Here is a 15183-nt window from a genome sequence, read left to right on the forward strand (position 1 = left end):
CCATATCCGGCAAATAATGTTCAACACAATAAGAGTGTTTAGTGGGGGTGGTTAATTGACAGAGGCTTATTACACAGCTCAAGACACAATTTTCCAAGATAAAATGTGCGCAAATTGTTTTTACTAGGATACTTCGTTTTACACACGACAGATTGATTATAACACCACCAACATTAATGTGACGGGTGTGCCTGTTTTTCGCCACAGAGACTGTCAATCTGTGGAAGGATTTTCGCTACAGCCATCCTCAGGTTGTGATCCACATCCAGTCTTGAACGGTACTTAGTCTTTAATACTGCAAGTCCTGAGAACCCAATCTCACATAAATAGGAAGAGCTATAAGGCAAGAGAGTTTTGACAGCAGTTGTGCTGTGTGTACAGATCCCATGAGGATGAGGCACTCTTGCTTTACTTCCTGAAAATAAAATGTCTTTGCTCTCTTGTGTTGTTCTTTTGTCTGGTAATAAGTGGCTGCCTAAGAGTGAATTGGTGATTCCCATGTGGATATAACAGTTTTTGTAATAATGTAAAAATGAAAATCTCTTTGAACAGGAGAAGGCGCCGTACTCCAGGTTTTTGTTTTCTATATTTGGGCACACAGTTTTTCTCCTTTGCTCTGTTCCTACGGGCCTTGCCGAAACCCCCAGAGAGGTTTCTTTACACTACAGTATGGGCACGTCATGCCCCATTGCAATTTTCTTTACATTACCTTGCTCTCAATAGGTGTGCCAAGGTTTCAGATTGCTATGTGACATTTTCATAATTTCAGTGTAATTGTGAGTGACATTTCAATGACTACGAGTGACACTTTCTCACGAGCAAACTCAAGCAGTGAAGATGAAGGAAACAAATATCTGGAATTGCACCCATTTGAGCAACATGACTGTGCCAGCAAAAGCACATTTTCATAGCATACCAAGTCAGTGTAACAGTAGATCATGATTTACACACTCTTCCTGCACCGGGGCAATGGAGGTCTGACCGGTGTCCCCTTAGCACAGTGAGGAACTGAAGGTGCTGTAATGTGACACACTTTACAACTGGCACCCACGGACTGTAGGCAGTTGCCTGATCGTGCGCTGCCAAAAAGGCATTTGCTAATTAACACAAACATACTTGGTTGGCAAGGGCACTGCACAATACACTGAGGCTGAATAAATCGAATTACAATAGTTGGGCCGTAACAAGAAAAATTTCAATATTTCCTGCCAGGTGACTTGGTGTGACCAGCGCTGCTCAGCTCACTTTAACTGCACGATGTATTCTGGGAGCTGTAGTGCAGACCGGGTCTGGATTAGTTGTTCCAACTGAAGACAACACATTGCTGATTTGTAAAAGAAAAGTCCATGGCAGGCACATGTGTGAGAGCGAGGAAGGGCGGAGGTCTGGAAAGCCACAGGCCCTTCCTAAATCGATTTGATTTTTAAAAAACCTGCTGAACACAAGAGCGCTAGAGTTTGCCTTACTAGGGTGGGCAGGCATTCGCTCCAAGCTTCCCTCCCCTCTCCCCACATCAATTTTACTTGATGCATCCTATTCCATCGGAAAAAAAAAAAAAACGTGTACAGAAAAATATTGCAGTTTCTGCTCACAAAACCGGGGTACCGAGAAGACAGTTGCAAGCCTCCTAGATAAGAAGCACGCCTCTGTTCCTGACAGGCCTTGCTGAAACCCCCAGGGAGGTTTCTTTAAATTTCAAAAGTATGAGCACGCCGTTCCCCAGTGCAAGATAGTTAAAACTAACATCGTGTGCCTTCGATTTCCCTCTCCCCAACCCCACCCCAGCCTCCTCCCCCACCCACCCACCTCTGCCCTGACTTAGAAAACATCGAAAGAATGTTTGCATCAAAAGTAGATTTTTCACACACGCTGCAAATAAACTGGTAGTTTAAATCTTCCGACAGCAGCAGGAGAACACCAGTGCATCAGCAGAAGAATTCTTCACTTCCGACAGCAGCAGGAGAAAACCAGTGCATCAGTAGAAGAATTCTTCACGGCGAGGAAGCAAAATGTAAATCTCAGACCAAGATAACCGCGACAGGACAGCAACCTAGGGAAGTAAAAGGCAGCAAACGGGAGGAGTGAAGAAACGCCACACTACCCAAAAAGTTAGACTTCAGGTGCTTTATGTTCCTGGTTTTGCAGGACTTCCTGCCATCTGTAATGCTGTCCCCTTAATTGGTGTAACATCAGTGATGACGTTACTAAGTGCTGATTGGCTGCTGTGCAGGAGTTAGCCAATCCAAAATCCCCATTTGAAATGGGGAAGACTTGCAGGAATTAAACGTACTTTCGAGTCGACGTGAGACATTTGAAAACAAAGGTGAGGTTTAAAGTGAAGTGCCCCCCCCCCCCCGAGATGATGGCGCGCACCACAGATTTTAGAAGTTTGCCCTTGACTGACACTCCTGCACAGCACAGAAGACATCAGTGGGAAACAGATACAAGAGGCACCTCCTGTTCTTGTGCAATGCCCCGCTTAGCTAGTATGAGACACAACATTGGAAGCCCCCCCCCCCCCGTATTGTGACATGGAAAAAGGCCTTAGACATGCATGTCTGCCGAAATTGCGGTGTTTCAGGTGAGGGGCTGTCCACAGAAGTACGGGAAGAGTTGGGCCAGGTGGGTTAAATATCGCTGTATCTACTTGGCTCTCTTAACGCAGCCAGCAAACCAGGACCCTATTGAACGGCTGGTGCTAAATGACTCGCCAGTTTAAGGCGATAGGTCATTACAGACGTAGATGGAAACTTCTTTGCTGTATTTATATCCTGCTTTTCACGGGGTGTATGGTGCGTGGTTTGGGGTGGTTCTTGGTCTTTTGTTCTGCAGACCTCCTGGGGGGAAACTTTTCAGTACCTAAAGTCTTTAGCATCTGCCATTTCCATGTACGATGCTTGTCGGGCGTTGCCCACTTGGTACTATAGAAAATCAATAAAAACTGTTAAAAAATATATAAGAATCAGTCGACATTAACTGTATGTACTGCTACTTCAGCAATAGGCGACTGGTCACAAATCCAATTCATTACTGCAGGTGATTGGGGTGTAGTTGTAACGAGGTCACCATCAGCAAAAATCTCTCTGGGAGGAAGAAGCGATACAACCTCTGCCGCACAAAGTCTGTACTATGCCGGCATTTAGGACTGGAATTAGGGTTAAAATTTATGTTCGTACTGTTCAAGATTCTAATAGGCCTTTTAAAAAAATGCAGAAACAAGGACTGAAATGTTCTCAAAGTTATGAAGCAAGGTTGACGTAGTGGACATGGATAATAAACTATTCTTGGAGTGAGCCTCTTCTAGTAACCTCCTTGCTCTTTTCTCTGAACTTGGAGGCTCAGTCGACATTTTCTCCAGCCCACGCTGCCTCGTCTGTAGCAGCCAAGGATTCAACAAACTCCGGAATATCACTGGGTTCAACCATTCCCACCAGTTTAACATTTACAAGATCTTCAGAGCAGGATGTTAAGACTATTTGAATTTACTGACCCTAAGAAGACTGCTAGACGTACTTGATTGACCCTTCTATCCTTTCCTGCAGAAGTAGACTTTCCTTTTTTTTTTTACAGCGCCGGGGGGACACAAATTATTTAAAATTTTCTTAAATTTCCTTTTCTCGAAAATCCTCAGGAGTTCATCCGAACAGTCAGTATGATTAGTATAATCAGATCTTATCATGGAAGTGCTACTGTGAACTGCCTTGAGGAGCTGTGTACTATTTAGTGAGCTGGCAAACATCGATTAATCAAGTGACAATAAAGGAGACGGTAGCCCCCTCCTCCCCAGGGAGAGGCAACCCCTCATCTCTAAAGAAACTATTTAAAGAAGTCTCCTTCATAACGATCAGCCGTTGGGTTTGATGGCCGGCATTGAACCCTGGATGATAAGTGCCCACTCTGCGAGAGGTACGATGGCCTCTAAATCATTCAAGCTGGGGACCAAATTGGAAAATACTGTCAATACAGCGGATTGGGCGTCAGATTCCATTTTGAAAGACTTTACTTCAAGCCGGTATTTAACATGCCTTCTCTGGTGGTTAATAAGCTTTGAACTAGTGTAATGCTTGCCTCCGATCCTGGCGGAGACAAGGAGTATCCCATCTGTGGATCGGAGGTCAAGTTATTCTCACCCAATGATCACATTTACTCCTTCAGGATAATTATGGCTTCACATGTGGTTATCAACCATACTATTGCATATCTTTGACTGTAAAGCTCATAATGACCAGTATAGTCTGCGACTCCAAGAGTACATATAAAAAGTGAATCGCCGTTTATGGCCCATTTTATCAAATATATTTGAAATTGATGGACGGGTTAGTTCCTTTGTTTATACACGTAGATAGAGATGCTTATTGCATGCAGAGAAAAGAGAAAACTGTATGGCAGCATGAGGCACAGTTATTGGTTGAATAGTGTTACTGCTGTTTTTCTCTAGTGTTCAAGGGGAAAGTAGTTTTGGTAAGTTATTGGAATCCTTTTGTAGCTGCTATTTGAAATAAAGATCAGACCATATCCTTGCCTCTGTGTCCTTAATGGAACTGAAATTTCCCTACACGCAAGCTAAGAATTTTTGTATTCCCTATTAAAATCATATTGGCGAGAACCTCCAATTCTACCTTTATCTGCAAAGTTGTTTGATGAATTCTTGGGAAAGCCGAAGAGAAATCAAACAGAATATTTTTTTCTTTTAAAGCATGTGTACAACTATTCTAGAAGCATGACCAACGTGTTGATCTATTAGATATTAGGTTTGCTCAACTGAATCAGATTAAAAATGCTTTGATTGAGATCCACGTAGAAAAGGGAGCAAATTACTTTACCATTCTATACATCTATTCTCATACCTGTAAAGAATTAGGAGTGTTTACAAGAAGCAAAAATAAAGCTTAGAACAATACACAAACGAAGAAAGACAGTTTTAACCACTTAAACTGTACTATATATGGCGATATCAGCACATTGTCTTCATAAAGGCTGAGGCTCAATGCAATAGCCTTAATGAACTACTAGGCTGTTTAAATTGTTTGACACAGATGTAAGCAACTCTATTGAAAAATGTCGATACTTTGCCATTTTAACCATATAACTACTTTACTGTAACTGACGTGTAGATGATCTCCGATAATTACCGTAGAAACCCAATAGTCCAACCATGATCAGACACTCCTGCCTTACAAACCTTGCAGTAGTTTTAACAAAGTATAAAGGGAATGGTCGATTTTGTAGCCCTACAGAAATTCTTCACCATTCTTTTATCTCACTGCGCAGACAATACTCAAGTCACCCCATCTGGTTCCACCCAAATCCCTCAGCATTAATAGTAATCCTGCACCCTATATCAGCCCCAACCCCCCCCCCCCCCCCCGTTGCTCAAAGGAGCTCGAATCAATACCAAGCCTGTGCAAAACCCCAGAGTGTGGGGGAACCTTGAGCATTCAGGTGAAAGCAGGGGAGCCCCGAATAAGATTCAAAGGTTTAGGAGACCAAAGCATGCATTAGAGTGAGGGGAGAAAGGCACAGAGCCTTTAAGGGTAGGCGGAGATATACGATTGCTATGGATGAAAAAGTTGGATAAACAAGCTACAGGAGGACATTGGCTGACCAGAGTTCTGGACACAGACTAGGTCAGTCGGTCCCCTCACAACGAATGCACTTTCCCCAGCAAACTCACACCTGCCCTAGAGAAGATTAGTTAAAGTCAGACCTACTATTTGAAGCAGACGGTCCTCACCACACTGTGCCCAGCATTTGAAAAGGAAGCCGAGATCCAATTTAGGCAGGTCCAGTAAGTGACTACACTGACCTGAAGTGGAATGCCTGGGAGTTACCTGGGATCCCATTCCCCAGCAACACCTTGAGGGAGTGTATTGATTGGTCTACCTCTCTGTGGCACAGGGCCTGAAAGTAAGACAGCTGCAGTACTAAGACACCAACAAACACCTCATCATAAAAAAGATAAAAATAAGAAGGCCTAGTATGCATTTATATATATATTTAATATGATTAAAATTACCAACCCATTCTACTTACCAGCACAGCTCCAGACAACCCAGCAAAGTCAGAGTGCTGACACACCGCACAGTGGCTTATATATAAAATGTCAGAGACTCTGGCACCAAGCCCATGTTGAGACTAAAACACTTGTTCAGTATCGCTGCTCAAAGGCATTGATGAGTTCACAACCAGTTCCAACCAGGGTCTTTGCCGTAAGACACTAATATAAGAATAGCTGAGGAAGAACTAGGCACCATACCAGCTGCTCACAAGACTTATAGTCTGGGAATGTGCACTGATGACTACAGCCATATATCTTGTGCAACACACAACCTTCCTAGCTCCTTGTTGAGCTGGTATGTCATGCACCCAGCTCATGGACTGAGTCGATCATTTGCATTTGCCTCACACTGCAACCGCTGAGTGCATATGGACCTAACAACTAAGCAACATCTCCAATTAAAGAAACACATGAAGGGGGCAATTCAAAGCCCACACTGAATGATACAAATGAATGATACTTCAAGCATGCAAATGAGAACAGAGACTAACCCAAAGGCCCGTTATACATTACTTTCAAGAGTCTGGCTAGCCACTAAAGCTGGACATAGGCCAAACTTAAACAAGCATTGGCATAGCCAATAGGTCTCGCCTTTGGGACCTTATAAGTGTTTTGCCATGCAACAGTTGTTGCACCAAGGCTATTGTGCTGCATAACTAAATACTTATAAGGTCCCAAAAGTGAGAACTATTGGCTATGCCAATGCTTGTTTATACGAGCTTTCGCTAGCTCAGTTGGTGGAGCGGAGGACTGTAGTGGAGTGACTGACATCCTTAAATAATTCCAAGGGTAAGGCGGGGGAACCAGGCAGCGCAGGATGAAGTTTTGCAGATAACAATGGAGTGGGTCGGTTATGGCACATTGTCCCCCGTGCCTGTAATTATGGTCGGCGTGGGGCGTTCAGATGAAGCGATGCAGTACTGCAAGCTTCGCTCACATTTAAGAATAAAAACGCAAGCGTAGTGCAGGCTTCAGTTACACTTAATAGTTAAAGCTCAGGCAGTAGAGCACACTTCGATGGAAAGACGAGAGAGGCAGAGCCACATGCTTGGAAGGAGAGGTCCACGAGGGTTCAGAGGGGAGGGGGGGGGGGGACAAAAACAAGGAGTGGGAGAGAATAAACTCTTGCACTAACAGATTAACAGGAAGAGGCGGGGGGCTTAATAAGACTCTGGAGAGTCTTCAACACAGCTCTCGGAGCCGAAGTTATAAACAAGCAGGAACTGTCTTTTCTCTTAAATGGTGTAATTTCGTTTTAATGTTCAGCGCGGGCCGGGATGATCTCAACTAGGGGATTCAGGGTACTGAGTTAAACTTCAGAGATAACAGGCAACACCATGTGATTCTGGGCAAGTCACTTAATCTCCCCCGATATAAATATTAAAATAAATAAATGTGGCTTTATGTAACGCAATTCGGGCCCAATTTAAAGCGCTCCGATACCGGTTGCAAAAATTCAGGTTAAAAGGGGAAACAAGTAATAACGGGGTTGAACACACAACGATTTCCCTTCAGTGACGATGGGGCTGAAAACGCCCCAATAGCGCGAATTCATATTGTCAAACAACGACACAAGTATACCAGGAGGGGGAGAGAAGGCAGGTGATAGTCGGACAGGAAGATGCAGGAAGGGGAATAAAGATGCAGGAACAGGAGGTGGGCTAGGCGATCAACCCACTATTGGATCAAGGGAGCTGGGTTAACTTTCAGAGATAACGGTCAACACACTGTGATTAGGGGCAAATGCCTTACTGCCCTCCCCCATATATATTTTAATAAATAAAAGGTGGCATTATGTAACGCACGTCCGGCTCGGGTAAAGCGCTCTGATACTTGGCGCAAAATTGTTAAAAAGGGAAACCGGTCATCAACAGTTTTGCACACACGACGATTTCCCTTCAGCGACAATGGAGCTAAAAACGCTCCCATAACGGGAAGACATGTTGTCAAATAACAAACAATGTCAGGGCCTTAAGTGGGATGAAAAAACTGGGGGTTATTTCAAAGGGACGTGGCTAATATCACCAAGGGCATGGCTCACATTACATAAGAACAAGCGGTGCGCGCACATGCACTGTAGCTCTAGGCTGGCTGGTAGCACTTTTTGGAGCCCTCTCAAAGTCTCGCCAGACCACTGGGTCAGGCGAGGGAGAGAACTTCCTCAAAGCTACCCATTTAGTGCACAGACAGATTCCCAACAAAATTACCAATAAACCATAAACTGTTCTAGCTTGGTTAGCTGCTAATAGCACACACCCATGTATCTGATTTCATTCATCCACGCCTGCATTCAGTCACTCACAAAGCACCTTCCCTGTCCTGCATACACAATCCCACTTGCAAGGACAACCCCACTTCTCCAATTGTCCACCCCATCATCATATGTAAAATAAGAAAAAACACGATTTACGCGTTCCCAAAAACTACGGAAAAAATTAGACCGTAAGAAGCAATATTTTAAATTTGACTGGGGCTTTTCATTCCTTTTCCAACAGGATGGTCCTCTCCTACATTTAACTGTTGCAAAGCACAATGACGACCAATGGAATGTAAATACTGCCAACCTTTAACCAATTTTTTTCTTCATCTGGCCAGTCCACTGGAGATGCAAGAGAGGGTGGGGACTTAATGTCCTACACTTAACACGTCTCATTATGTCCCCACCCTTATTTTCTTTCAGCCCATCTAAATAATATATAAATAAACTATTTAAAAACGTAATTAAGTTGTACGGTTATAGGGGGGGGGGGATAGACTTTACTTCACAGCCTCGTTGTAATATATACCCAAATCAAAACTATTAACTGGCAAACCATGGCTAAATATTTTAAGAAACCTTTAATAAATTTACAGATAAGAAAAAAGGAAGCAAGGCTATACGACAGTCGCACTACTATTCATCAGTATTGTTATTAGCAAAAACTGGACGCTCAACTGTTTGTGATCCTACTGCCCAAGAATTACTACATAGAAAGACTTAATGGCAAAGTAGAGCAGGAGAGTATTATCTAAACCTACATTACCCTGGATAGTGAGGTACTATATCATAGTACTCACCAGTTTCGTACATCACATTGCCCTACGTTGTCTATAAATGGATCCCAGACGATACCATCAAAATAAATTTGACCCTAAAAAATGGTAGTTGTCGTTAGGTGTATGCTAGGAAAATACAAATGACAAAGGAATTGGTTTCCTTTCTGGATGAAGAAGGGCTAGATCACATACATTGGAGATGAACACATCAATTGAGGATTTAGTTTGATACTACCGGCAGTGATCCCTTTACAAACAAATGAGGGCAGACCTAGAGAACACATACCTGGTTTTGGGCGATAACTTACTGGGCTGATTGTTTGCATCCACAAAAGAATAGAAATAAATCAATTTTCCAATCAAGACCATGTGACTCCTGTTTATCACTAGTGCTTATTGCCGTGAATTCAGGTTGGATACATCATACACTTTGCTGATGCTGATCATTAGGTTTGGATACTGTTGATGGAAATGTTATGTATGAAACTGAGGGAGAGTACCATGTTATAGTACCTTACTATAAAGGGTAATCTGTTTAGATAGACACTCCTGCTTTATATATGCCAAAAAATCTTTAATAAACCAGCCTCAAATTCTTGTCCCAAAACTGAAGGCAGAAGTCCTCGTCCTCAGAACCACCCCCTCAGCATGAGACATCTGGTGCCCTGCCGCCCACCTACCCCCTCAGACCACGCCAAAAACATTGGCATCATACTCTACTCATCGCTCACCATGAACAGACAAGTCAACTCCATCACCTCCAGCTGCTTCAACACCCTCCGAAAGACCTTCAAATGGATCCCCCCAGAGTCTAGGAAGACAGTCACCCACTCGCTCATCACCAGAAGACTGGACTATGGAAACGCACTCTACGCCGGCATCAACAAGTTCCTTCTCTGCAAACTCCAGACCATACAGAACACCACAGCCAGACTCTTCCTCAACATCCCCCCGTAATGAACACATAAGCCAACACCTGCGGAGACTCCACTGGCTCCCCGCGGAGAAAAGAATAACCTTCATGATCCTCACCCACGCCTACACAACAACGGACCCAGATACCTCAATGACAGAATTAAGTTCCACGTACCCAAAAGAAACCTCCGGTCTGCCAACCTCGCACTGGCTGATACCCCCTCGCATCCACAGAGCCAGAGCAGGCAGAAGATAGTTCTCTCACATTGCAGCCAGAACCTGGAACAAGCTACCAGCAGATATCACTCTTCCCTAACCTGAAGACCTTCAGGAAGACCCTCAAGACATGGCTCTTCAGCTGCACGGATCTGCACACCCCCTCCCCCGCAGCACCTTGAGACCCTCACGGGTGAGTAGCACACTTACAATCGATTTGATTGATCCATATAACTAGTATTGTGCATTGTCTCTTGAACCAAGAATAACAATGCATTTCTGAAAGGTCACAAAAATGCAGAGAACACTCATTTTTAGGAGCAGACTTGAATAGCAGTGCTGTTGAACAGCCAAAGATACTCTAACACAAACACACTAAATATTCATTTAAGTTCCATATTGTAGCAGAACAAGTTCCTGTCCTAATGTTGGCCCGCTTGCAAATTGAAGCGGCCGAAGATCCACGTGACTGGATTGCTTTGATAAGGTTTAACGCGTTGTCGAACAGCTTTTTAGGTCTCGGTTAGCGAAGGCTGCGATTGCGGAGTCTCGCCTGGCGAGATTTAATGTTTTCTAGTATGGGGCTTGAACCTGCCCCTCTTCTCCATTGGCTGGCTTCCTAAACGGAGGCCAGCCATTGGAGAAGAGGGGCGTCTGTCCACTCAAGCCCCGTCTTTTTCGGATTCGGGGCGTGTTTTTTACTTTCTTTCTCTCCTCTGGAATGTAAACATTGCAGCCAATGGCAAGAGGAGAGAAAGAAAAACACGCCTGAATCCGAAAACGACGCTGCGTTTCTCCGAGGCATTTCTGCTTGACCTCGGAGAAAGATGGTGGCGATCGCTCCCTCTCCTCGGGCTTTTGGGTCACATCGGCTCAGATTTTCCAGTAAGGTTTGCAGCATTTCCCGAAGTTTCCCCGACAGGGGCACTGGCAGACCCTCCCCATAGCCCCCGGTTACTTGTGATTTGATTTTTTTTTTACTTTTCCATGGAAGCCTGTGAGGCAATGTCCAGCTGCCAAGAATGACCCAGTCCTGCCTGCGCACCCCCCCACGGAGAGGGCCCTCGTCTGGTGCTCCGAGTGACTGCATCTGCAAGGGCCCCACACGGTAACTGCTGCAGCCGGTGGAGGTGGCATGGCACAGAGGGGGGCAGGCGATGGTGGGGGCTGGTGCAGTGTGGCTGTTGTGCGTTATCCTCCTGCGCTTTGGAGCTGCTGTGTGTTGTGGCTTCCTCCATCATAGCCTGGTATTCTAGACAGGCTCCTTTTTCTCTGCTCCGGGGATTCCCGGGCAGAAGCGTGGAAAGGGGCCCAACCTCACCCAGCGTGAAGTCGGGCCACCGGGCACCAGCTTTGCCCGACTCCTCCCTGGAATTAGGAGAGGCTCTCACCCCTCGCGGAGCAACTGTTAGACACCCCATAAAAGGCTGGGACGCCCAGATACGCTTTATTTCTGAAACACCTCAAGACGTGTAGCTTTGTGGGAGTCGGAAGGCAACAAGCCGCCTCGTTCCCAGGTCGAGCTCACACGCCCCTCCCTGTTGGAATTTAGGATGGCCTTTCTGTGCTAAAACAAAATGAATCTTACTTACCTTGTGTAATGTAACTAGTGCTCATGTAATGCGTTCCAATGCGCTACATAGAACTGCAAAAAGAAAGAAAATAACTTGGTTTTATTCCCAGCCTCTGTGGGCCACCCCTAAATTTTGCCCCTACCCTGGAAAAGGGACTATCAGCCAGTAAAGGGGGGAGGGAGAAATTAGGCTGCTGTGCACAAACGCGGCTGTCTAAACTTGCGTGTAAAGGAAGTAGGCGGCAAACATGCATGTCTCCCACCTGCACATGCATTGTAATCAAACGCTGCTGTGAAGTTCTAAGCAGGAGTGTAACCGGGTGCTGTTATCCGAGTTGTATTTGCAGGAAGGTCAGGCTATAATTCTTCACCTCCTACTATGCTATGCACCAGCACTAAATTGGTTAAGAGGTGGTCTCAAAATACCAGTACATACAGTTGAATGTCTAACGCAGTGGTGAGAAGTCATTATGGGACTGTTGGCTCAATTCATCTGTTTTCAGTGCAGAATCAAATTAAGCTGGGGACAGAGCTCCTACTGTAATCTACGACGCCAAAAAACACAGTGCTCTGAACTGTCAACTGCATTGTTTGTGCTGCGACGTTCTAACCAATCAGCTGTGCACCGCCGACCATGCACAGAAACCGCTCCTGTGCTAGGGTTATCGGAGTCCCATGCTAAATGATATTTTGCTGTTTGGGCACTCCTAATCTTGCTACACGGACATTAGTATCCATCTGGTGAGTTCATGATAGCGCCATAAGGCAGCTGCCTACAATGGCCCTAACTTGGCCACGGCCAGCAATCACAAACCCTTCACCAGTGCTTTACCTCCCCCAGCCAGCCCCCCCTCCCACACACACCCTTTCGGACCTGCACATGTTTATTTAACTAGCTCGGCAAGCCTCAGTTGGATTACTGGCATCTGGCGTGCCTTTCTGTTAGTTGCTGGTTTACAAGATGCAGAGGAGCGCCAGCAAGCGGCCAAGCCTCGCCCGAAGTTACAGAACAATGAAACATTACCCTATAACTGATGCAGCTCGTGCACACATACTTTCAAATGTATATATGAAAGGTTGTTTCTGTAATATTAGGGACTCCACAGTACGCCCACTCGTGGGCCATCGCTTGATCTAAATAGATCTTCAGAGCACATGCTCGGGGGGGGGGGGGGGGGGGGGCTTTTTCTGGGGTCTGATGGTGCACAACAGACCAGACCATGCTCTCGGGTGGGGGGGAGGAGGCTTTTCATGGGGTCTGAGAGTGCACAACAGACCAGACCATGCCAAAAACATTGCCATTTAGAACACCAACAACTTTAAACTTTGCAAATGCAAGACCTATTGCATTGCAAATGCTGTGTGTGTGGGGGAGGCTCTGTGTGTGTGGCTTTTTTTTGGAGGTGGCTCTATGCGTGGTGGCTCTGTCTGTGTGTGGGTAACTGTGTAGGTGGCTGTGTGTGTGTGTGGGTTGCTCTATGTGAGTGGCTCTGTGTGTGGGTGCAAATGCAATAGGTCTCGCATTTGAGAGTGATTAAGCTATTGACATTGTAAATAACAATGCTGTTTCTTTAAATGTTTTAAAAACAAAAATAATGTCATGAGCAATGCCAATAGCTCTAACTTTAACAATGCCGAGACCATTGCATTGTAAATGCTTGTTATACTTAGTGCTGGTTTTGTGAGAGCCTAGTATGCGGATGATAATCTGTGCAGTAGCAGCACCGCCTTTGGCGTGAAGTTCAACAGGGCTCAGATGTTGGCGGAAAAAGACGAGTAGAGTTGGCGTGGGAGGTTTCCCGAGACAATGCATCGCCTTTTCTTGTTTAGCAAGAAATAACTCATGTAACAACTCCTGGACACGGCGTTTATATACCAAAAGGTGACCCATCGGTGTTCACGAGAGGCAGGCAGCAGCTCCGGAGGGGTTTCTTGAGCCCCCGCGCCCTTGCCACAACGCGCTCTTACTATTCCGCAAGGGCTATTGGTGAAATGCCCTCTTCACGGGCAGGTTAGACAGCGGCGATTCTCATCTCAGGCGTTTCGTGTAAGCACTAACAGCAGCAGTATATCCTTGAAATCAGGTGACTTTAGATACTTGACTCGAAGACAGCTTCAATCCAGAAACACACAGAATTGTCCAATTTGTATATAGCCTCGCATGAATTTGAGTGTAACGCAACTAGTATCAGACAACACGTTTGTTCTAGGATATAAGAAATCTCGGCGAAAACTCCTCTTTAGAACTGCTTTCCTTACAATAGGCCAGTCGGTTCATCTTGGCTGAGATCTGACAAACAAGTTGCATTTTTTTGACGCAGAGTATCACTTAACTGGGCATTCCATATAATACAGTAACCCGGATTTCAGTTATGCCATTACAAATATACATCACTTACTTACATAATAAACCTCACAGAACGTGAGCGACTTGTAATAGGCGGCACTGCAGGGGCAAGTTTCTTCCTTGCATTGTTGTGAAGTACATGCACCAATATAAACCACCTTTCCACGAACAAAGTGCAGTCGCTTTCTAGCCAGTTGGTCGGCACAATAGCAGCGAATAAGGGGCATAACTGATTCGGAATAATACATTTGAACATGCCCAATATGAACAATCCACGGGATTTCCCAAATGACTAGCGGGTAAGGTGCATCTCGCCTCCCCGTATGTCGCTAACCATTTATTGCCGTTCGAGCAAGCAGCCTACGGTTCAAAGGGCTTGAGAGTGGAACGTTCTCTGCCGCCATTTTGTACCTCCTCCCCCAAGACGCTGCACAATCAGCGCTATCGTTTACACATACAATCCTCTACCATCTTCACGTTCAGGTACGACGCCCACCACCAGGTCCGCATCCCCTGATTTCTTACCTCACGAGCTTCATTTTGACGGCTAAATTGGTGGGGAAATAGCACCGAAACTGCGAGACGTGGAGAGTTCCCGCCCAGCGAGCGGAACAAAAAAAAATTGAGCACGGAAGGGACAAGGCCACAAAAGCACAAGCCTCCCCGGCACGAATAGTTGAATTGTGGGAAGGTTTCAAACCGGAAGTGACGTTCGCACGACGATCAGACGTTGAATGCATTTTTTTTAAAAGACTGCGTGTACTGTTTACGCCATGGAAACGGAAGAAAGTGTGATCCGTTGAAGAATAATTGGGGGGCCAGCTTGGAACATTATAGCGAGCGGCGTACTCATTGGTTTCTCAATGTATCTGTGCAATTAAGTAACTGTGTGCACAAATCCACACTTTTTGTTAATATATTCGTATACTGCATTTTTGTGTACCAGACTGGGCAATTAATGATACACTCCTCTCACCCCCACGTTTTAGACGTTTTCTGCTCTTCAAATACTTATGCAGTACATTTATTCGAGGTTAG

The 15183-nt window shown here is 45.3% G+C and overlaps 1 protein-coding gene across 1 annotated transcript in view; it reads right to left on the reverse strand.

The window, feature by feature from the left end:
- SNRPD1 (small nuclear ribonucleoprotein D1 polypeptide) overlaps positions 1-14850 on the reverse strand; it is a 47646-nt gene extending 32796 nt beyond the window's left edge. The window contains exon 1 of the mRNA XM_085607358.1: positions 14671-14850. Coding sequence (XP_085463484.1) covers positions 14671-14684 — 14 coding nt within the window. The 5' untranslated portion in view covers positions 14685-14850. The remainder of the gene's footprint in view (positions 1-14670) is intronic.
- Between the last annotated feature and the right edge of the window lie 333 nt (positions 14851-15183).

This window comes from Triturus cristatus, chromosome 5_2 (genome assembly GCF_964204655.1).
Source record: "Triturus cristatus chromosome 5_2, aTriCri1.1, whole genome shotgun sequence".
Taxonomy (NCBI): domain Eukaryota; kingdom Metazoa; phylum Chordata; class Amphibia; order Caudata; family Salamandridae; genus Triturus; species Triturus cristatus.